The 23,981-nt window shown below is 40.1% G+C and overlaps 1 protein-coding gene across 2 annotated transcripts in view; it reads left to right on the top strand.

The window, feature by feature from the left end:
- The first annotated feature begins 13,947 nt into the window (after positions 1-13,947).
- The window catches only part of LOC125325234 (potassium voltage-gated channel subfamily KQT member 1-like), a 200,974-nt gene continuing 190,940 nt past the window's right edge, over positions 13,948-23,981 (top strand). For both annotated transcript variants that reach the window (XM_048302108.1, XM_048302109.1), the window contains exons 1-3: positions 13,948-14,025; positions 17,576-17,670; positions 18,652-18,692. In XM_048302108.1, the coding sequence (XP_048158065.1) occupies positions 13,993-14,025; positions 17,576-17,670; positions 18,652-18,692 (169 nt within the window). In that variant the 5' untranslated portion in view covers positions 13,948-13,992. The remainder of the gene's footprint in view (positions 14,026-17,575; positions 17,671-18,651; positions 18,693-23,981) is intronic.

Below are 23,981 nucleotides of genomic sequence, written 5' to 3'. Positions count from 1 at the left end.
TTGGAGGTGGGGGGAGCCTAATTCTGATTTTTCACTGGAGTGCTCAAGGTTAACACCAGGTTATTCTTAAGGATTTCAAGATTTCAGGTTGTGATTACTGTTGAGTTTCTTTTAAATCAGAACTGAACAGAGTAATCTGAATACACCTCTTACTAATAAGTTCAGGACTGTGACATCAGGCAAATGAAATAACCCTAAACACTTTGAGGACCATTAACTTTAATGTTTGCCTGATGATGAAAGAATAGTCCAGGCTCTTTGTCTGGGCTTTACAGTGCATTTCTTTAGCAGTGCGATGGCTTTCATTTGGAAACATTAAAAGGTTCAAAATTAAGAAGTGCTGCTATAATGCACACTTAAATTCTTGAATGGAAAACATCTCACTTTACATCCCATCTCAGATTTTCAATAGCAAGTGTTATGGGATACAGCAAAGCCTGCATTAAACCAGCAGTTGCTCTTTTTTTTAATGTATTTATGCTTCTGGCATAATCTGTCAGAGTAGTTGATGGCTTATTTATTTTTGCCCCTAATAAGATAGAAATGTAATAGTTTTACTTCACAAATGCAGGATTTTCCCAGGTAATGTTCATGAGATCAGTCAGTCTGATTTTGTTCCTGAAGTCAAACGTCTACACCTTTTTTCAATCATGTTTGTTTTGGGTTTTTTTCAGTACTCTGTAGAAACTTGACTTCTCACAGATATATCTGGTTTTCCTGTCTCTCATTGAAAAATCCCACATTTCAACATACTCTTCTTTTTAAGGGTTAATTTCACCTCTGCTAATATTATATGACTCTATCAGTTATTAATGCAGTCAACTCATAAACACAGTTTAGGGGGTACTGGCCTTGGAAGAACTTTCCAGGAGACCAATATATCAAATCAATTCTGAAGTCCCTTGACCTCAGGATAGAATTACAGGTTTATAATTTACTCAACACTTACATGACCCAGAGAACAAAGGATTGCCAAGTCAGTCAAAACTAAATTACTCCTGACCTTAAATTAGTCATTTTCATGCTATTAAAATTATGGCTAAATCACTCTTGAGAGATTACTTTGAGCTTATAAATCAAGTTTGTATTTATCCATATTTATGCTCACAACCTACAACTTTGCATATACTTTAATGCATGTTTAATTATTTTCTGAAGGTTACCAAAGAGCTTAACTCATGGAAGTGCATTAAATGTGGAGTTTTATACACATATGTGTCTGTCTCCAAAATGCCCAATTTTCTTGTGAACGATATGAAAATACATAATAAAATCATGCAGACATAGGATGAATAACTGAAGAACACTGCCTCAATATCACTTTTAATTGCATAATCAGGCTGCCATGTTGCAGACTTTAATTTTGAATACAGTTTGGTACCTCTCCACAGCCTCTGTGCTCAGGGAAATAACTCATGTACAGAATTACTTGGATGTGGGTTTGCAGAATCAAGCCCTTCATTAATTCTGAACAGATCTTGGCCTATGCAAGTATTTTTCCTCAGTCATTTGGAAAGTCAACTAGTTCCCCATTCCCTAGGTACTTCCATTACAGAGCTATTTTGGAAGGTGTAGGAGAGGTGTGTAAACACGTTCAGGGTTTAACTTTACGGCTGCCAGGAATGGAAACTGCGTTTTCAAAACACACCATGAGGTATCTGAAAAGCAACACACAGAGATAATGTATTTTTTAAAACTTCCTGTGCATTTTCAAGAGTCTTCATAGTTTTAAGTGTCCATTATCAATTATCTTGATTATATTTGTGACATTTTGTACACTTTATAATTCAGGGAAATTATCAGCTATCACTCAGACTCAACTGGTTCAGCAGTTCATCAGACACAGGTGATTATTCTACAGAGAACACATTTAAAGATGTGTTTGGGTAGAATAAGATGGCTTTATTTCCCCTGTAGTTCTCACAGCATGAGGCTTGAAAATTTGAGAAAGATTGAAGTGATAATAATAGGAATTTTAAGGTTAGGAGAAGAGTTTAAAACTTGAGATTATGAGAAGACTGATAATAGGAGAGATGAATTATTTTGTTAAATGTGAAGTAGATCATGTTCAAAAATGTTCCTGTCTGATTCCTGGTTTGTCAGCCTCTGCTTGATGTCATGTGAAGTTAGGTACCTTTGATTCATGGAGTGTTGTGTAAACGTCTGTTGATTTCTATCTGTTCTGGTTTGCACTTCTGCCCTGAGGTTTGCTTTGAGTTTCAGGTTTGGGCAAACTGAAATTGTCAAAGAAAATTCACTTTAAATTGCAGCCTTTCAAGTGGTTTTGTTTCGAATCCATGCCAAACCTGAGATTTTGCATAGTTTCTTTTTGCATAATAGCCAAGCAGAAAGATAAATTGTGTCAAGCTCCTTTGGAATGGGGTTGAAGTTTATAGGTTTGTGAACTTTTAGAAAACTACACCTGTAATTCATTATCAAGCCAGCTCAATGCTGGGAGGACTTGTTGGAGGACAGCAGAATGCTGGGAAACTTCTGGGTAAGAGAATTGAATTAGAGGAGAAGCAGCATGTTCTTATTTCAGCTCCAAATGGACAAATGGTCATGACCTATTTCACATTTTGGAGCACTGAAATTTTGGGCTTGAGTATGTGAATACTTGAGCTGCTGCCTCATCTCTGCAGTAAGTTCCTTCAGATCCAGATTAAAGCTAGTTGCTCAAGGAGAAGATAAAGCTGATTTGAGGCAATGTCTATATGTCTGGTTCCTTGGATAAAAAAAATAATTCCATTTCAGTGGGACTCTTGATAGCATCATTCCCAGTTTTTATTTCATTCTTACAGGGCTTCCAAGAGGAGTTCTCAGACTGCTGTTCAGAGAACGATCAGTGGGCATGTGTCAAATGAAATAAAGGTCCCCTTGTTTTTGGGGTTTTCTTTGTTTGAACATATTTCTGTATTTAAATCTTAAAACAGCCTTCAGCAGTGCTAACATAATTAATTGTTTGTATCAAGTGTTCTAATTACAGCAGTTCAGGTGGTTAGCCACCTAAATGAGTGCATAATTATTTAGAAACACTTTTGATTGCAGTACTGGCATCCTCAAGGCCCAATTAAAAAAACCCAAACAAAACACACACAAAAAAATCAAAACCCAAAAGGTTGAGACTTTGAAGCACTAATAGCCATTGTCCTGTTAATTAGATCACCTCATGTGCACTCAATAGTAAATGGCTATCTTTTGCTCCAATCAGATTTTCGTTTGCTAATAACTTTCGGTGGACAAAGAGCTGATGGTCCTTCAAAGGGGAGGAAAAAGACCACTTTAAAATTGAGTTTTTCCATAAGAAAACTTTGATGGGCAGAGGAAGTTTTATTAATTTCATTTTGTAACAGAAGGAGTGAAAACAAAACTCACTCAATGCAGGCAGAATTCAGGACACTGTTATTAGTGGAAAATTGTCAAAGTCCATTCCAATATTTGAACTGAGTCTTCCCAGGATGATTTGCTGTTTCATGGGATTCATAGAATGGATATGCCATTCTTTTATAGTATCCCATAAACCAGTTTACATCTTCTCTGAGACATGTGGTCTTCATTCTGCACCAGATGATGCAGTGTAGGATATGTCTGCAGGGAAGAGTCCCAGTTACAGGGAGGAGAAAGGGCATAAACCAGAAAAAATATATTTATTTTATATGAGCATAAAATATTTCTTTTTTGAAATCAAAAGTGTATTTAAAATGGAGGAGGGCAAATTGAAGCATATTATCATTTCAGGCTCAAATGCTTTCAGAATCTTTTGTTTCATAATGACTTTTAAAGTATTTTTCCTTTGTGTTAGGATGGAAACAAAGACAGGAAAATCAGAATTCCCCAGAGCATGAAGACACAGATTTCCTCACTTACATTGAAAACAGAATTTTTCCTGTTCTTTAATAGCAAGGCACAAGCAATCGGTATATGAACACTTTCCTTCTGTTCATCCACTGGCTGAGCTGAAGGTCTGCCAGAAAAATAAAAACACCAAGAGATAGCATCTTTTCCTGAAAGTACAGAAAAAATGCACAACCCTTGAACAGAAAGCAGTTTCTCAATGAGCAACTGAAATCTCTTGAAATAAGTAGCTCAGCAAAACTTCTGGTTTCAGTGATTGTTTTCACAAGTGATGCTTGCAGCTCTTAGGAAGATATTTATTTCTATAGTAAACTATTGATAAGTGCTGCATATTTTCAGTATTAGGCAAGTGAGACCTGTAGGATTTTTACGCATGTTCTTACGTGAAATACAGGGTGGAAAAATAATACGTGTCTGTGGTCACGTAAAGTTCCCTGTGAGGTTCTATGAGTATGATCACTGTTGTCTGCAAAAGAGTTCATGCACACTAAATTTTTTTTTTTCTAAAGATACGTGATTTTTTTGTCTGGTTTTGAAATGGCAGTTCCTCCAGTGGCAAAGCAATATCCTTTCTTGGCACGTGGGTTTGTAGAAACTGGCGTTGGAGCTCAAAATGGGTTGTGATGGAAGTTTGCAAGGACCTTGTGAGAATATCTGTGGGTTTGAGAAGACCCTTAAAAGGTGAATTTGCAGGTGATCAAATAGGAGATCAGTTTGAGAACCAGTTTTCAAGGGTCTTTTCTGCTGGTATGAACTGGTTGTTGTGTCCCAAGGTTCGATACAAAATATTAGTGGAGGGCAGGGTCATTTTCTTTGAAGATGGCAAGTTTCAGTGATTCACATCCCATAACCAGCTACTCACAAATACATCTGCATCCAGGTAGGATGCTCAGGATTTCGTGCCGTTGTGTGGAAGTCCATGTAATGCTCTACTGAATCTTCATGCTGGGATCTCCTCAGGATCCCAGGTGCCACCAAACCTTTTTTGCCTTTGGGAGCTGACAGTGACCAGAATCTTTTATTTCCTCTGTTCTCTGCCAGCTCTGGGAATGATTAGAATTTGTTTCCTCCACTCTGTCTCCTTACCAGCATGTCTTAAGAGTCCAGCCCTGTTCTGTATTGTCCTACCATTACCTCTTAGTGGCCTTTTTTCAGTTCCAGACTGAACCTGTTCCTTTGTGTTCCTGAATTGGGTATTTTCCAAAGCTGTTCATAATTGTACTGTAATGTTCATGGTCTAGCACCTGCCATCCTCACAGGGCTTTTTGTGCTCCTTTCTAACACTTCCACACACAGACCTTCCTATTCATTCTCCATTCTAACCAGTCTAAGCATTTCTATTATGAATCTCTGAAATTACTGGTAGCATGATTTAAACCACAGGCAGAAAAATAATGAAAAAAAATGTTGTAGGATTTCAGTCTCCCCTTGCAATTCCACAGAGAGCAGTACTGTACTCTCTCTTCCCTACACCAGGGCTGGGTCTCCCTGCCAGGCCATGGGCAGTGCATCTGGCACCCCTGAAGGTGCCTGGAATAAAGACAGGGCTGGAAAAGGCTAAAACTGCTCTGCTACTCCAGTTGGAGAGAGGAGCCTAGAAGCTGAATACTGACAAATTTAAATAAAAAATAAGGCACTTTTTAACAGTATATAAAGGTCTTTCTATCAAGGCCAGATGCCTTTCTGGAAAGTTACTTTAGTCCTACACAAGGTTTTTGGCTCAGGGCAAGGGCAGCTGTGTGAAATGCAATCCCCTGCACTGTTGAGCAGGTCACATTTTTGATCTAATGGTCCTGTTTGGCTTCAGATGCTGCGGGTGTCTTGCATTGCTGAGTATCTGGTGAACAGGGAACTAATTCCTACAGGGATTACTCAGGTGCTCAGAAGAGGAGGAGCAGGGAAGGTGGAGAGGGGAGAATGCTTTGGAAAACAGCCTCTGCTCAGGGGTCAGTGACATGGCAGTTTATCCCAAGCCTGCAGAGCAGTATCCCTTGCTTCTCATCACCATTAAGGGATAAACATGTTGTCACTACTCTTTTTCTTTCTTTTTCTGCTGAGTCATTCTATAAATAAAATACAACTTCATTTGGGACTGCTAAATGCCTTAAAATCCCCGTGACACCTCCATGACTTAGGCAGGTTTTACACCTATTTTATAGACATATAAACTAGAGCACAGCCAGGTAAAAGAACTTGAACAAGATCGCCCAGAAACACAGAGGCCAGTTAAATCAATCAGTTCAAGAACCCAGGAGTTGTGTTTCCATAGCCCTGCTGCAACTACTAAATCACGAGAACTACTAAGGAAAGATCCTGCCAAAAGCCACTGGTTTTTGTTTTTTAAAGCCGCAAGGAGCATTTTCCTTAATTCCACAGGGTCTCTCCCTAGTACTTGGTGCAGATTAATTAATTACGTATTTTTTAAAAGAAATGTAAAGCCTTGGGCAGCCCAAAAGCCATTGAAGTTTTAATTCTCAGAACTATTCCCTGACTTGAGTGTTATCCAGTTCCTATTCAGGCAAGATAGGAATTAAGATTAATGACCCCAAACAAACTGGTATTTCAGAGAATCAGTCTTTGCCAGGCATTATATTCTCATGACAGAAAATCATTGAGGCATAAATACAGCGCTTAGTCATTGGTGTATATTAACAACACCACGTTGTTCCCATAAATGCTGAATACAGTGAAGAGGAAAATGAAGTCTTAAAGTTCATTAATTTTGGTTGTGGCATTTTTTTAGTGAGCAAACCAGAACCTGTGGAAGAAGGCTGTCCCATTCCTGTGCTGCACAGATGGGAAGGCTATTCAGATTCCAGAAAGGCGTCTCTGGGAAGTTGTTTGGGCTTGGTGATGGCTGTCTCTGCAGTGTCTTTTACCAGCTAGATGGTCTGGAGGTGTTTTTTAAAAGATTAATTCATGAAGACCAAGTTTTGAGCAGGGAGAAGTTAAAAACAAATACGTAGCTGTTAGGATTAGTGAGTTGTAATATGTGGGATAAAAATGTGTCATTATCTGTCCACATCCCAAGAAGGGGTTTGTGGCTTGAGGGAGTTTCTAAGCAAATGAGAACTGGCATGGAGACAGGAGCATTTCACCTATCCTGGGACCAGCAGTAGTGATGGTCAGCGCTAACACAGGAAGTTATTGTGGCAATTTCTAGAAGCTGTTTGCTTAGAAAAGAAAAAAGAAAATCTTTCTGTGTTTTCACTTCCACACTGAAAAGACATCCCTATGACATCATCTTGTTTGTTCTGACATTGCAGAAAGAATGGAAGAAATAAAATGGCAGAAAAGAGACCAGGAACTTTTATTTTGCTGCCAACAAAAAATAGAGGAAAGATGTAACCACAATATCCAATGGCTACTTTAGTTCTCAGAGACAGTTCAGCAGATGAGTTGTTGTTCAAGGGCAGTTGGGCTCCCAGACACAAGAGCATTCTGTAGTAAGCTTAATTACTCATTTTAATTATGCATTTTAATTAGCAGGGGACTAACACAGTGCTTTTCTCCCACTTTCTCAATAAACCCACTTTGTAATATTACAGAACAAACTTGTAACTGAAAACTCCAACTGTCTGTGGTTGAGAAAAACAACTCCAAGTTCAGGGCTTTTCTTCTTCATGAAATCACATTCAGTGAGCAGGTTACATCCACCTCTGATCATTTTCAGGCGCTTTTTACTAACTTTATTCTGCTCCTGGACAACATGAAGCAATCACCCTGTGCTGCTGCTTCTCCCAGTGGTGCTTCCTACGCCAATATATTGGCTGGCCTGTTGTTCCCTCTAAATGATGTCCTAGTTCTTCCTCTTCTGGCAGTTTCCCTCAGAGCTGTTGTCCTGTCCCTGTACTGTCTTCCCTGCCCCTAAATTCTCTGCTGTAGGAAATCTGCTTTCTTTCCCATTCACTTCAGGGAAGGTCAGGTTAGAGGGGCAGGTAGAAGTAGAGGCAGCTGTGTTCTGGAACGAATTCAGAGGCAGCAGTGTGTGTGGGATGGGTGGGTGGGTGAAGACAGAAAATGCCACAAAATCTTCAGCAAAATAACCAGATCCCAGAAAGCAGCCCCTCACAAACTTTGCTCTCTGTACTCTCTCACTTCTGTACTCTTTCCTACCTGGGACTGTACCTGCAAAGGAGAGATTTGCAGAGTCTGCAGCATTCCTTCACAAACTGAGGCTGTCAGCAGAGTGTGGTGAAGCCAAATAGGCCTCCAGGCTGCTTTGAGAGGAGCCAATCCTAATTTATTTGTAGCTTTGAGCCAAACACAGGCTTGAAAAGGTTCAGGTAAGGATATGATTAGAATAGAGATGAGGTAGGTTTAAGGTAGAGTTGTGATAGGAATAAAGGGAAAAGTAAAGTTGTGCCAACACTTTCTGAAATGTTCCCTCAGGTTTCAGTGCAAATAGCATCTTATTTAATTTCCATGGTGTAAGTGGTGGAAATGCTCCAGAAGTATCTGTTCTTTACAAGGCTTTGATGAAATGTTACAAGACTGGAAACCTCTCATATTATATTTATGTTGTACTTCTCTGCTGCTCCTGGCTTGAGATGAGCTCTGGAACCAGAATCATCGCCTGACAGTTCCAGGTGTTTGCATGTCAGACTCAAGCTGCGACCTTCTCTTAACTCATGTGGTTTAAAAGGCTCAAGGCATTTTGTCTGGCTTGGCTTAGCTGAAGGCAATAATATTTTCATTTATAGGGAAGGTGATTTTTTTAAAATTTGGACATTGCAGCTTCGCTCAGTTTTAAAACCACATTACATAAGCTCCTTTCCCTTGTGATGAGAACCATGTCTCTCCACCACTTTTCTCCAGCAAGAGAAGGTCCACACTGTGTGTGTGACTTCTTGTGGACCAACAGCTGCATCTGCCTGTGAGAAGCTCTCTAATTTTATCTTCTTTCTGGTTTCTCTTTTCCCACCCTTCTTGTCCTTTGCTTTCAGTGCAAATAAGATTTCCTTTAAATTTTACCTAATAAAATATCAGCCCATTTGAGACAATTGTACATGGAAAGAAATTAAAGTTCGGACTAGGAATCAGTGTTCTTCCCAGAAACAGAGCTGGAAAGCGAATAATCTTAATCAAATGTGATGGGAAAACAAAAAGGCAGATGGAGGGCTGAGTTCTCAAATAACTTCTGTACATTTCACTTGCCATCATTGATCTAGTCCCTGTTTGTGCTGGCTTAGAAACTAATGCCAAGTGGACAACTCTGGAGCAGATGATGCTGTATGTTACTCTGGGGAGGAGTTACCACATCATCCAGGGACTGGTATTAAACCAGAGTTAGTGTGACTCCGTATGTGTTTTCTCTAAGCAACCAGAACCTGACAAATGAATGAAGCTCAGCAGTAACCCAGGCACTGTGAGTGTGTATCCTCAAACCCGTTTGGCAAACTGGCACAGAGAGCTATAATTGACCTTACTGAAGTGGCCTTTATTTTCCACAGCTCATGATGTTACACTGAATAACTCCTCTAATTCATGACACCTGAATAAACATCAGGAAAACCAGTCTGGAATGCACATTCCCCTATCTGCAGCCACCCTGCAGCACAGCCTGGGCAAAGTCCGTCCCCGATCCCTACACCCAAGTCAACTCTAACAATTAAAAAAATGCTGCTGGACTGAAAAGTGCATCCCACTGATAACAGGCTTGTCTGGAGACTTGAGCTGTGCCTCAGCGTGGCCTGCAGTAGTTGTAACTCTGCCTGGCTTTAGGGTCCATTTAGGCATCTCTTTTTTGCTTCAAACATCCCCTGACTGCTCCAAAGCACATTAAGCTGGAAGTTATCAGGCTCCGTACAGAAGAAGAAAAAGAGTACATCTGAACTGGCCAACACCAGCTTTTAACAGACAGAATGCTATATCAAAGAAAGGTTATAAAAACATCCCTGTGGGATAGTTTCTGCAGTTGCTTTGGATGTCATCATCTCTATTTCCTCCTCTGGTTCAATTATTTTCAACAAAAAAGAAAATGTTTGGCTTCTTTGGCTTAAGCTACCGCCTTCCTGCAGTTAAAAAAAGAAAAAAAAGCCACTCTTGAATGCATCCAAGTGTTTTAGCTGAAAGTGATGCCGTTCAGTGCTGCCTGAGCCCGGAGCAGAGGAGCAAACCCAGGCTGCAGTGGCACTTGGGCACGCAGCTGTCCCACCAGGCTCTGCACCCACACAGGCACAGCCAGAACCTGCAGAGGGGAGGCTGAGCCAGCCAAGAGGGGTCCCCTTCCCCAGCCCTTCCAGGGTAGCTGCCAAGTGATTCTGAGCATCCCCCCAGGGCAGGGACTGTGTGAACATCCATGATTCGGGACCACCACCCGCTCCCCTTCCTCCCTGCCCTACCACAGTGATGGCCCAGGAGCCAAACTAGGAACGACTCGTTGTAATTAAGGATAGGTTTGAGCCCTTTTAAAATTGAGCATCCTGCTGAGAAACCCTTGAGCAGAGAGGTAAGGAACTCATGCTGCTTGGCTTCAATAGGCTTGGGTCCTATTGAAGACACAGTTAGAGATGATGTCAGTACCATTTATGGATCCAAGGATATGTTATTTCAGTAGACATTTCATGGTATCCATTATAGTTACAGATGTTGCAAGCTTCAATTATTAATTTATGTGCTCATAACTTTCCCAAAGCCAGATCACTTCTGTTCAAATGTCATTTTGTTCTCCTTTAGAAAGCGTTTTAGGGGAGGGTTTTGACAAAACCTTATTTCCTGTTGTATAGGTTAAAAGATGGAAAAGCATTTAACTGTGTGTCAATAAAACTCTAATTCTATTCCTTTGAGCATAACATACAGACAAAACAATCTTCCCAATACTTACCACCCACCCCACCTCAGTGTGGTGGACTCCATCCTTACGAGGTCTAGAGCTTAAGCTTGCGTTTCTGGGTAAATTTTTTAAAATAATTAAATTTTTTGAAGTGCTGGAAAGCATGTCCGTGTGTGTGTGTGTGCGTGTGCGTGCCACTGCCCTCTGGTGCACAGAGGCAGGAGAGTTTGGCTGCTCTGTTTGGCACCCACCCACCCCTGTTCCTGCTCAGAGCAAGTGCTCAGAGCCTGCTGTTTGGGAGCCAAGCTATGAAAGGAGTTAAATCCTCACCCCCGAGGGACACAGAAACCACAGTCCCTGTGCAGATCTGTCCTTTCTGTCTCATGTCCCTAGAAAATGCCACAGGGAAAGACTGTGCAAGTGTGGTGTCCATCACACCTCCCTCAGGCTGTTGTCTCATCAGCTGCATATCCCAAAATATCCAGAAGATCCAGAAGTGGTGCTGTGCTCCTACTGAGAATTACCAAAGCAGGGCCTAGAGCATCTCTGTCCTTTAGTTCTCTCCTGGTGGATGTTTCTGGAACGTGACAGACTGACACCTTCAAGGCTGAAAGAGTTTTGCCTAATCCAGGGGGATTGGGATAAAATAGAAGGTTTAGCAGGGTAAATATGTTGGGCTACATCCAGGGATAAATGTAACCTGGTCAGTAGTAGCTGTAATTATCCATTGTGGACATTAGCGGTCGAAAACCTATGAAAATCAGCTAAACTCTCAAAAAATGTTTAGGACCACGGCCACACTGCCCCAACACCCCATCAGGAGGATAGCTCTGCTTGCTGTACAGAGCAGGAATTTATCTCATCTGGAGCTGCTCTCTATCACCTGGAGCTGCTGTGCTCCCTGGGGATTTTTTGGGGCAATTAGGATGACTTATCCACATGTCTCACTATGGATTTGCACCTTTTCACCCTATTTTTCCATCAAAGTCAGGTTTCACACATTTCTGACTCCTAGTTTAACACTAGTGACCATCAAATCTGAGCAGTCACTTTTATTTCAGAATTTGCTCCTAAAGAGATTGGTGTGAGTTTTGCCAATTGGAACATGATGATATCAAGTGCTTTGGAATGATAGTTGGGTGACCTTCTTAGCTGTATTTCACAAATTAATGACTTTTCTCTCTGAAAATGAGGCCTGTTCAACTGTACATCAAGTTCCAAGAGTTCAGTCTCATGGCTTTGAACATTTTAGCTTGATAACAAACTGTAAAAAGTTCTGTAGCCCTGATTTCTGCAGAAGGAGGGGAATTAGGAGGAAAGTACAGCCTTGGTTTGGTTCCATCTCTGACTTCTTTAAGCTTGTCCATTTAAGCTTGTCTAAACAGTGACTGGGCCGTCTCATGTGGATCAGCCTAATAAAAAATCCCTCAAGTATATATATGAAGTCTCACATCATTTATTTCTAGGGGATGATTTCAAGTTTTTATCTTAACTGCTTTATCTTAACAAGTCTTTATCTTAACAGGGGAGGTTGGCTAACCCCTAAACCTTAAATTGTGATTCTTTTCTGGTAATTAAAAAAAAAAAAACAAACCATAGTTGTAAGGGCTGACAAAGACCTCTCTATCAAGTCTGTGCCATTTGCAACCAGTGTCGCCTCTGTTCTAGTCAGCAGCCACAGGAGCTCAGCTGGGGCCCTAAATGTCAAGCTGAGAGCTTTTTCTTTCACCATAATGAAGGTCCTGCAGGCTAAACTACTGGTAGCCCATCAGTGACATTTCTGAAATCCCTTTGATGGGCTTACACGAATGTAAAGGTTCCTCCTCAGCAGTGCTGCTGATGGTGTGCAGCAAAGGTGGCTCTTTAGTCGTGCTCACCCTGCCTTGTCTCTGTGTGTTTGCATGTGTGAATGTATTTCTATGGGTATGTGCATGGATATACACAGATAGATGAAATATGAGTGTATAGGTAGGACAGACACCTGTTTGTGCATGCATTTAATATTCTTCTGGGACCTGACATAGAAAGAGCAAGAAAAAGCTACTGGAATCTTATTTTAAAAGCCTGTGGCTGTGGTATCTCACTCAAGCAAAAGCTCTCAGGCACAGGATGGGATTGTTGGGGTACAGGGCCAGGAGTTGGACTCAGTGATCCTGATGGGTCCCTTCCAACTCAGCATATCCTATGATTCTGTGACAAGCACTATTTTTCCCAAAGAATAATTATAAAAATGAATAATTTTGCTAATTCTTAAAACACAGTTCTGGCTTGTTTAGCCTTTATTTCCTTCACTTTGGAATAACCCACTGTAACCTTTCCACTTTTTAGACTTTGTCTCTAAACTGTGGCACCCAAGTAGGTGGTCAAGCCAATACTTCCTTTTTCCCAGCCAGACACACTGGGAAGAAGCAGCAGATTGTGTTTTCAGGAGACTTAAAAATCTTGCTGGAAAGTTTTGTCAGGGTTATCATCACATGTCAAGGATGATGTCCATATAGAACATAGATTTCCCAACAATGCAGCTTCCTTGGAAAGAAAATTTTGTTTTCTTTAGTTCACTCATTTTGAGTGAATAAAGGAGTCCATGGGGAAGGAGTCAGTCCTTAAAGAAAATACTCATAATTACCATGTTCCTGCTTCCTCCCTACCCTGCCAAAATTCACTGTAAAGAAGAGGTGTGGTCATTAAATGCCATCCAAGTGGCACAATTAATGTTCTGTAAATGCAGGATCCTCTGGGTGAAATGATACAGCTGAGTTTAAAAATGTCCAGTTCTGTGTTTGAATACCCGTACGGACATGCACACCCACATGTGCCGAGAGGGTGTGTGGTGTTCATTTTAATTTACTTTTTTTTAGGATGTGACACTTTGATTTTTCTTTCCTTCTTAGAGAGCTCAAAGTACTTTTTAAAGGACTTAATTTCTGTGCAATAGAGCTCATGGGCAAACACTCAAGAAATGCAAAATAAGGAATGTACTCATGGTTCTAAAAAACGTTTCTCATTCTTCAAACTGATGCCAGTTGTGTGCATTGACAGTAATCCTGTCTAATCCCCTCCACATGAATTATCTTTGTACACCTGCTTTCATTGTCTCACTTATCAGTTTTGAGTACTCAGAACCACAATTTGCAGGAAGGCAAAGCAGCAGAACAAAGCATTAATGCACACACAGCGTGCTACGCTGCAGTTTTGCATTGTAAAGATAAAACGTAGTTGTAGATTTTGGTGCTTGGAGTCAACATCTTCCATTAAGACATTTTTCCTCCTTCCTGCCCTCCCCCAGCTGATGTGTGTCTGTGTTTGTGTTCCTTGGCAGACTGACTGAAGCACACAGAACAGCTGTGAAAGTCATCAGGAGAATGCAGTATTTTGTGGCCAGAAGAAAATTTCAGGTAAGCAGGAGGATTAATCACAAGTGCAGCTCGTGAGCTTGCCTGACATTGCAGGTGCTCTCAGAGTGGACTTGTCTTGGTGAATGTGGTGTAGTAAGTCAAAGGTATTGGTCAAGTTCTTGGTCTCACATCTTTTGTGGATTTTTTAATGGTGTGGGCAAAATTATCAATGATCCATGGGTGTAGTGTGACACAAACCCCTGACTTTGTGGAGTCAGCATCGTTATTTTTTACTTCTCTTTTCTTACTGCACTTGTTTTTTGGGGTTCTGTGTGTTTACTATACTCACCAATACTTACCCATGCACTAGCAGAACTGAAGAAAAGCCTGCTGTTGAGGTGAAAACACCTCTGTACGGGTGTCTGTAAAAATGCTGATCATAACAAGAATGTTATCAATCATCTGATCAATTAGGGAATGTTCAGTCCCATGCTATGTATGGCTGACAGATCAATAGGCCTCACTGATGAGTACTATGGGTGCAAAGTTGCTTTCATAGGTGTGACCCACATTTCCAAATGTATTTCCCAGAAAGGGACCTCACAGGCCATATTTTATAAAATTGTGGAGCATCTGCCTTCTGGAAATTTGCTGTCTTTATGAAGTGTTCAGTTAATTTTCTCAATCAGGTTAAAAAGTGCTCAAACTAAATGTGCAGCATTGAAAATACTGTTTCATTTTGCCTGTTTAGTGAAACTTCTTATGATAAAACTTGAATGGAATGTGATCCTGATATCATCGTTCTTATCATCCATGGGCTAGAAATGCTATGGAAATGAAAAATTAACTTCTGGACTGATTTTCAAAGCCCTCGTTATTTCTATCTTAAGGTTCATGCTTTTTTGTCCAAGAGGATCCACTGCAAGTTAATAGCCTTTCATAATCCTTTTGAAGAGGTTTTAAAAAAATAAATCAAAAACTTACATTTAAGGCAAGTTTGATTAGAGCTGAGCACTTAAATGCAAGGGATAGAAGTCTGAGATAAGCTCCCAGCACTCAGAAGACTCTGAATTAGGGCAGACAGAATAGCTTATATATTTCCTAATCCCATGCAGACATGTATCTTCAGATAACCCTACCTTTTGAAAGAAGTCTAGGAGAAGTCAGTTTGTTAAACTCAGCAAAAAATGGGAGAGCAGGATTATATTGTAAATATACCAGAGAGATAAACACGATGGGAAATTAAAAAAAAAAATAGTAAAAGAAAATAGAGACACCAGTTCTGGAAGATAAAATCAGTTTATAAATGAGTTAGGTTAAAAATTAGGATATTTCAAACCCCTAGAGACCTAATGTTCTGGAGCTGTCAGGCCGTAGCAGTCATGCCAAACCTTAAAAACTGAATTTCATCAATCTATGGAGAGAATTCTGTGAGTCAGTGACAGGGAAAAAGAAGAAGAAGGAATAATCTTTTTTTTCTTCCTTTCTTGGGGCCATGAAATACAGTTTATAGGACTCCCCATGCTAGTTAGATTTTGGGAGTTCAAAGCTGGGTAATATTATTTAGTTTTGCATGCTGACTGTGGAATACTGAGCTCAAGTGGCCAGGATTTGGGATTATGAGCAGAATGAAAGTTGAAGGAGTTGTTCAGTTCTGCATTTACCACACCTCCCTGGAAGCCCATTATCTCCTGGCTTCAGTTGTATCGTTCTAGCATTTCCTAATAAAAACATGGCAGGGGATTGTGCCAAAGTTTGGCAGGGCATAAGATGCCCAGATCCAAAGCTTTATGGAAAAATAGGAGGGAAGAATGGTGAAAGCTGGAGGGATATTTTTACTCAGCTTCAGAGAGGACTCAGGCAGATTGCAGTGTCCAGCACTTTGCAGCTACAGGATTCGGAGCTGATGGTTTGGTGAAATGGATAACAGACAGAGGAATTCTTTTGAGGGGGTAAAGAAATTTCACTGGGAATGAGTAGAATTAATTATGCGCATACTAGCCCATGGGGGAGAGGGGAGGGGAAGACTCCCCAGCACATCCGGGCTCTGCGCCATGCATGGTGTTTAATAGAGAGTGTCCAAAGGAAAGGATACAGGATTTAGCCAAAATGCTCTCCAGGCACCCCCCACTAGTCCATCTAAAGAGTGATACTGGCACTGCTTCTCGGGGTGAAGACAATAGGCTGCTTTTCTGGCCAGAAATAGTGATGTGTCAGCATCTGCAAAATGTGGAGCTGGGGAGGGGGGAAGAAACCCCAAAAACCAAACGATAAACTGAAAGCTGAACCCTCCCTCCCCCGCAAAGCCTCTGCTCCCAAATGCACTCAAAAGCACACACACACCTCCAAAGCCACAACTCTTCTGGAAGTGTTGGTGCAGGTAAGTGCTGAGTGCAGGGGAGGCATTTTGTCACGAAGAGCTCTCGCTTCCTCAGTCATTTCACAGGATTTGTTTCCATTCCAGTTCCATGCTTTCATTTGAAATTTCTAGGATCGTGTGGCTGCCTTCCAAGCATGACTCCAGCACATACTGTAGGTGTTCAATGCATGTGTGCAGTGGTGCATGCTAATGGCTCTGGCTGAGGCTGTGACAGAGTGCAAACAGACAACAAGATGACTAATGAGCTGTTTTCAGTAATTCCCAATTACTAGATTTGCAGTTCACCTTTGCTTTTTTGTCCCCCCCTTCTTTTCTTGATTCAGAGCCAAAAAGGGAGACATCTTGCCCCACATTTACCATAAGGGTTCTCAAAATGCTGGTCTTTCCAAAAGGCCATGATTTGTGTTTAAACCTCCACAGACACATTGATTTTACTTGCTAAAATTTCACCGTGCTGCACCTTTTATAACCACATCACTTTATGCAAATTCACTAGACCTGTTTCAAAATTCAGCCACAGTAGTTGCAGCAAGAAACCAAAGCTTGGCAGAAGCATCTGGGTTCTCCTTAGGATGGGAATAAAGCTGGGCAGGTGGCAGTTTTTTCACTCTCTTGCATTTTTTTATCTGTCCTTTTTTATTTGAATTGCACCTTTTTTTTCTGATCTCGAAGGTATCATGAAAGACAAAGGAGCACAAACAAAACCCACGTGCGGCAGTCCCCTGAGTTATGCAGAGCATCTGTCCTCCCTGTTCCTCAAGCAGCAATATTTCTGTCACCAGACATCTTTGGTCTTAAGAGACATATGATTCTGGGTCCAAGTGTTCTGAGTTGGGCCAATCCCTGGGGTTCAGTCCCCCGACATTATGATTAACAGATGGCTTTGGAATGAGCCAGGAGATACCGCACATGAGAGTCCCAGATAAATTACCCATCCTGGGTTCATGTTTCTCAAATACACTAGGAAGGGCTAATATTTTGCTCAGTATGGAGTAACATGAAGACATGACTCTAACTGGCAGTAATGGGAATCATTTGGCTCCATCTCCACAACAAATATTCATTCACTCCCACAACGGCTGCATACTTTTTATTCATTACGACAACTGTTGCAAAATGGCAGGCAAGTAAGCTCTGGAAGATAAAAAAACAGAATGAATGCCTGACTGAAATAAAAATCCAGTTTGACCAATACTCACCTTTCAACGTGCTGCCTGCCTCCTTTCCCAGCAAGCTCAGAAGCCATACGATGTCCGTGACGTGATTGAGCAGTACTCCCAAGGACACCTCAACATGATGGTTCGCATAAAAGAACTTCAAAGAAGGTAGGCCCTGTCCACCTCATGAAATATCTGATTTCTCTAGTGCCAGCTGGCTTTAGGAGAGATGTGTACTTAATGAACAGTAATTGTCCAAAATTGCAAGCACAACAGGGAGCACAATATCTGGAGGATTTAACTTGGAGCCATTTTTAACCCTTTTTATGACCAAGTTTACAATTATCCTTTATTCTCCTCTCCTTTTTCTCCAAGTGGAATTAAAAGAAATTAAGGTGCATGCTGTGAAGTTTATAGTGTGATCCAAGCTTTTCTGTCCTCTTCTTAGAAAAGGAAAACTTTTCAAATAATGATTTACCTTTCTGTTTCCATTCTGTGGTTCTCCACAACTGAGAGAAATCTGGTTTGCCTGTGCTGCACTGTCTGGAACTTTTCCCTGCCCGCATTCCTCCATGCACACGCTTTCTCCAAGTTTGGGGCTTGCAGCTGAAATATTTTGCCACAAAACTATTCTCTTCTGTTTCAGCACAAAGTGCTTTTCTCTTTACAAATTAATGCTGTGGACAGGGACATCAGAATGAACTCCCCCAGCCCTTAAATGAAATGAAAAAAAAAATCCTATTGAATGGAATCTACTGTGTCAACATATATAGATATTAAATCCGCCTGCATGAGGCTCTAGGAATAGTTGCAAATGTTATTAAGAAGTCATTCTGTTTGTATAGTCTTTGTTATTAGATTACATAGGACACGGGAGAGCTATGTTTTAGTTACAACTTGAAAGTCTGAGAAATATTAGTACTCAAGAAAATAACAATAATAATATGGTTTGATTTTGGAGGAAAAACTCTAAAGAGCTGAACTGTTGACTGTGTGTGCATAAAGTCATGCTGGTATCATGTTTTTGCTTGTTTTGGTTTGGGTTTAGAGCTACTGTAAATTCTCATGTAAATTATGCTCCCGTGCTTAGCAACAGAGTTTAAGTTGCTTGGTAATTGCTCTGCTGGTAATTCTCTGTTTGCTTCTCAGGTTGGACCAATCCTTGGGAAAGCCAGGTCTTTTCCTCCCAGGTATAGTGACTGCATTTTATGCAAAATTATTATCTTCATAACTTTGGGAAAATACCCTTGGCTACTGTAGTGTGGATTTATAATCCAGCCAATTATACATGAATGTAATTCTGTTAAAAAGTCCTGGAATGCCTGTGCAAAGATAAATACCTTTCATTCAGGTGGTAGTGGAATAAATGGAAATTAAGAATAAATGTTGAGATGTATATTAGTACATGATGAGATGGAAATATCCTGAGGGAAATTCTTCCACGAAAATATTCTTTCTAAATCTTTTGGTCTGGGATTACAATATATGTTGATTCCGCTTAGAAAGGTTTCTTCCTTTCTGAACTCAAGACTCATATCCCCAAGTGACTTGGAGCACGACTGAGGGTGGCAAAGTAATTTCAGAGCCTCTAAAAAATGGCAAGTTGTCAGTGGTTAATATTATCAGGACAAGGAATATCATTCAAAACACATTTTCAACATCTGATTGCTTCAGAAGGCTCAGTAGGACAATCCTTTTTCCCTGTAGCTGGTTTTGGACCACAGGAAAAGAATCTGTCAGCTTGAATACTTCTATAAATATTTATACATGGGGATTCATTCCACAATGTGCAAGCTAAATTTATGGAAAAACATCCCTTACCTCCAAAAATGTATTATTTTATTTCAAGTATAGCATTACCGAACTGGAATTTGTGCTCAAGAAGACCAGTCTTAGAAGCACGTTTTATCAAACAGTTTCTGGTTTCAGAGGAGATGAATAATTAGAAACTCATTGTGAAATAATGTTCTGAGAGGTAAGAGAAGCTGAAGATGTTCAGGAAGTTTGGTCTCACCAAATCTTGAGTCAAAAGGGTCATAGAAACCACTGGGAGGGTCTTAGGTGGGCCTGTGGCTTTGAACAAGTGTTGGAAAGAATCTAAAGTACCAAGGAACTGACTCGAAAAGGTAGAATGGTGGTTAGGGATGCAGAAGCTGGTGAGCTCAGTTAGGGGTTTGCAAGACCAAAACCAGAAGTTACTTGATCTAGTAGTCATTTTATCTAAGCCCTCCAGAAATCCAAAACTATGGTAAGTGGTTCCAGAGAAATGGTCTGCAGAACTAAACCTAGTTTGCAATTACTCCTGGTGTTATCCAACCTGCCTTTACTCCCAGGATTTTCCAAGCAGTGAACAGTGATGAGCAATATTTGTTTGTTTGGGGTGAAAACAGATTTTTGCACCATCCTTCTCCTCTAGAAAAAGAGTTATCCCTGAGTTTCCCTCAGAATGCATGGCTTATTCTACACTGAACATGGATTTTCAATATAATACTTTTCCAGGCATTGCTAAAACCCTCATTTTTAACAATATGGGTGTTTTCCCCAGACTGTGTTATTTCTGTACTGATGATAAGCAAAAAAGAAATGACAATGCAAAGAAAATTAAACTGCCAAGGAGAAAAAACATGAAAAGAATTTTCCTTTCCAGCTCCTTTTATTTTTTTCCTTGTTTTATTATACTCCCATTCAAAGAATCTTAAGGTCTGATTCCAAGCCCGTTGAAATGAACGGGAATCTTTCCAGTGACCTCAGTGGGTTTGGATCAGGCTGTTATTGAAACCCTGTTGTGGACTTTGATAATATTATATAAAGTAATTGCAGCCTGTCTATAGTACTATTACCTTTCAAAAGTGAATGATGTCATATAAGACCCAGAATGTGAATTCACTGGAAGCAGTTATTGTTATTTTTCAAGTTAGTTTCTGCGAGATAAAAAGCACTAAAAGCTGTGTTAAAACAAGATAAGGATACGAGAAGAGAATAAAAGCCATGCTGGGTCAGAGCAGTCCTGACTCTGACGGAGCCAAGAGCAAGGTGCTTTGGGAAATGTGTAAAAAAGCCTCCAACCTTCCCATCAAATTTCTGCCTGTTGCACATCAGAGGCTTCCTGACAAGGTTTCAGTATATGTAGTGTCCAAAATGGTTTGTCCTCAACCAACTTGCCTAATTGCCCCTTTAAACTTACAACATCTGCCATATTCTGTGCAAAGAATTCTCATAATTTCACCCTCACGTGTGCATATTGTGAGGAATTCTCCCTTTTTGCTTGTTTTGGTCTTGGCATCTCCTACATTTCTTTCAAACTCCTAAAAGCAGGAGTGGATTTAAAAACACTAAGATAATGAATCAATTTTCCAAGGACCTGGACCCCACTTTTATACATGGGAATAACTCCACCTTTAGGAGTATACTCAGAAGACTTTGTCTGGGTTTCATTGGAAGCCTGTCCCAGTGTTCCAGGGGACACCATTTTGTCAGATGAAACAGATTCCTGGCATAATAAACACATGCCTTAATAATGGAGAGTGTTGATGTAGAGGCAAAGAGCATATTAATTAAATCTATGGAATCAACGAAGTAGACACATGCAACAACACAAATAAAGAGAGTGTCATACTTGACCTTCACTGTGCACAATGGAGTTAACTGCTTTTGAATGCAATTTTTGAGACTTACTGTAGCTTTTCAGGGGCAAAGGTGAAGAACAATACCAAGGTAAAACAAAAGATCCAGTGTTGGGTTCAGAAAAGTATGCAAAAAGCTGATGTTTATCAGCAGTTTATCTGAACCTCTTGGTTCTGCATGACACGGGTGGGAATGCCTGAAGAAGAGGGCTTTCTTACAAAATTTTGACAGTTCCATTGTTTGCTTTTTTTTTCATTAAGTCCCACCTACGCTTTCTGATACTTTTCCCTTCCCGTCTGTTAAGAAGAATTTGGGTCACTGTATCATTTAAAGCATAATAAATATGATCAGCTTAACTTTTATCTTTTTTAAGTCAATTAATATTTGAAATGAGAGATACACATATTTCTGCAGGAACTGATTTATCCCACCCCTCCTGGAGATGAAAATATTTTGGCAGTTTACTTTTTAGGCTGTCCAAAGGAAACCACAAGTGCCTGATCCAGGACTATACCTTATCTTTTTTTAATTTCTTCTACCAATCTGACAAGGCTCTGACAGACAAGAAAAGAGACTCCAACCAAAAGTCACCATGACTGAGGCAATTTGTTATTTGCCATTTTATGGGTTTAAAGGGGCAATCCTGACCTTCTTTTTCAGCAGCACACAGTTTACAAACCTAAGAATCCAGATCTTGCCATAAGCTCATCACACTTATCCCTATGTGGAGCTTTGGCAGAGCTGAAGCAAACACAGGTCCAGAAGGCTGCATTTGCACCAAGTTAGCCAAAAGAAGGCAGCAGTGTCTCCTGGGCTGGTCTGCTTTCTGAGATACCATTTACAAAGGTTTTGAGATGTCTTCAGCAATCTGGAATATTCTTGGTGTCACAATGGTCAAATTCCTCATTTTCTGTGTAAAAGAAACTGATGGTTTTCAGATAAATTTGAATATTTTTGAATTAGTTCCCCTCTAGCTGTGTGAAAATCAAGGAGGGACTCCTGCGCTATAAAGAAGGGTCGTTTCTTGCTTTTTCCATTTTCAGACCATCTCTCTGCAATTCATTCACTGTCCTAAAGCTCCTCATAAGTACTTTTTCCTAAGCAAAGGAAAAAAATTGATTTTCTTTAAAGTTTGGTATGTTCTGATGAGATGGAGCACATTAACTGTGTGAAAAAATAAGATTATTGTGCCATTCCTCCTTTGATTTGCTTTCTTCCTCCTTCTTACGTCAGTATATGTTATTTATATCACGTGCTTCCAAGAGCTATCATCTGTTGAACTGGTGTAAAGCAAACCTAAGAAAGGTTTTGGGGTTTTTTGTTGGTTGTTTTTTTTTTTTTTCTTTTTTTTTTTTTTACAAGAGGCATCTCCTGTTCTTCACTAGGAAAACAGATGGGTCAGCTTTGTGAAAATATTAGGAAATGAATGCAGGATTGTGTTGTTTTGAAAGTAGAATAGTATGTATACTCAGGGAATAAATGTCTGTATTAATAAATACATATTAATATTATTTATCTATATTAACAACTATTCAGTCTCCTGGATTAGAATGCCTGTTGTTTATTTACTAGTGTTTTCTCTGATTCAAATCTAAGTATATAAATAATGGGTTTGTATCATACCAACCATGTGACACAAGATCTTTCCAATATTTTTTTTATTTCTGAGTTAAATTTTTTCCGTATGTATTTTCATCCAGTTCTAAGTAATTGTGTTTCCTTTCATCATGATCATGCCATGTGCCCTTTCCCTCTGTGCCTCTCCCAGAAGTGTTGCAGGATTGCTTAGCTGGTCTCTGTTTTATTGCAGCCCAACACAAAGAGCAAAAACTCAATACTAAAGGAAAGTTATTTTGGATTGCAAAGCGAAGACTGGAGGAATTTAGACGTTTCAGATTTATAGTTGGCCACACAATCTTTTCAACTCTGTAAGAACAAATAATCTAATCATGTAGGAAGTCTAAAATCATCTACCTAGAAGAGACTTGAGAGAGATAACAAACATGCAGTAGAAATCAAATGTACTCAAGTGACTTTATCTGAACTTGTGCCCACCCCACTTACCCCAGTGTTCGGTGTGTTGTGCACACACCACGTTTGCTTTTAAAGATGGTCTTTATTAGAAGGAAAACTTGTAAAATAGGGCTGGATGCTCTTCCCAATGGAGGCTGATAAGAAATTGGGGAAGATCACAGCATTTTGTGACTAGCACAGTCTGCATGCCAGCAAAGGGCTGCATGAGACACAGCTCCCTCCATGTGCATCATTCCTCCCACTCCTGATTTTCCACATCTTCTAGCAGTGCCACTTACCACAATACCACTTCTTGCTGCTTATCTGCTTCCTATTTTCTTGTTTTCTCATCCACACAACTTTCAGGAATAACTAAAATAGGAAACATTATTAGTAAGGTTGGGGATGTCTTGGTGATTATCTGAAGGATGGAATTAGAGCTGGTTAGGAAATTATTCTTTTATTATTTAGAAAAACAAAAAGCTTTCTGAAGTATTTCTTCAGGTTTGGGGGACTTTTTGGTGTTAGACCTAAACAAAAACACTACCTGCCCACTGCTGTTCAAACCACATCCCAAATTAGAAATCCTTAAAGTCATGATTTTTTCTGATATATACTTGGAAAGATATACAGATTTCCTAACTAGAAAGTAGACAGCAGGGCCAGTTATCTCATTTTAGGCAGAGATGAATACAGAGATAAACTTGAGCCTCAACCACTTATATTTTAACAAGTTTCTGAGGTTGTGAATGATGAATAGCACACATGTATGAGCCAAGCTGTGTCATTTATTCTCTGTCCCACATTTTCTTTCCTGATTTTATTTGCTCCTGCAGGTGCTC

This window comes from Corvus hawaiiensis, chromosome 4 (genome assembly GCF_020740725.1).
Source record: "Corvus hawaiiensis isolate bCorHaw1 chromosome 4, bCorHaw1.pri.cur, whole genome shotgun sequence".
Taxonomy (NCBI): domain Eukaryota; kingdom Metazoa; phylum Chordata; class Aves; order Passeriformes; family Corvidae; genus Corvus; species Corvus hawaiiensis.
Note: the sequence above shows the minus strand (reverse complement) of the source record. Positions and strands in the feature narration are given on the sequence as shown.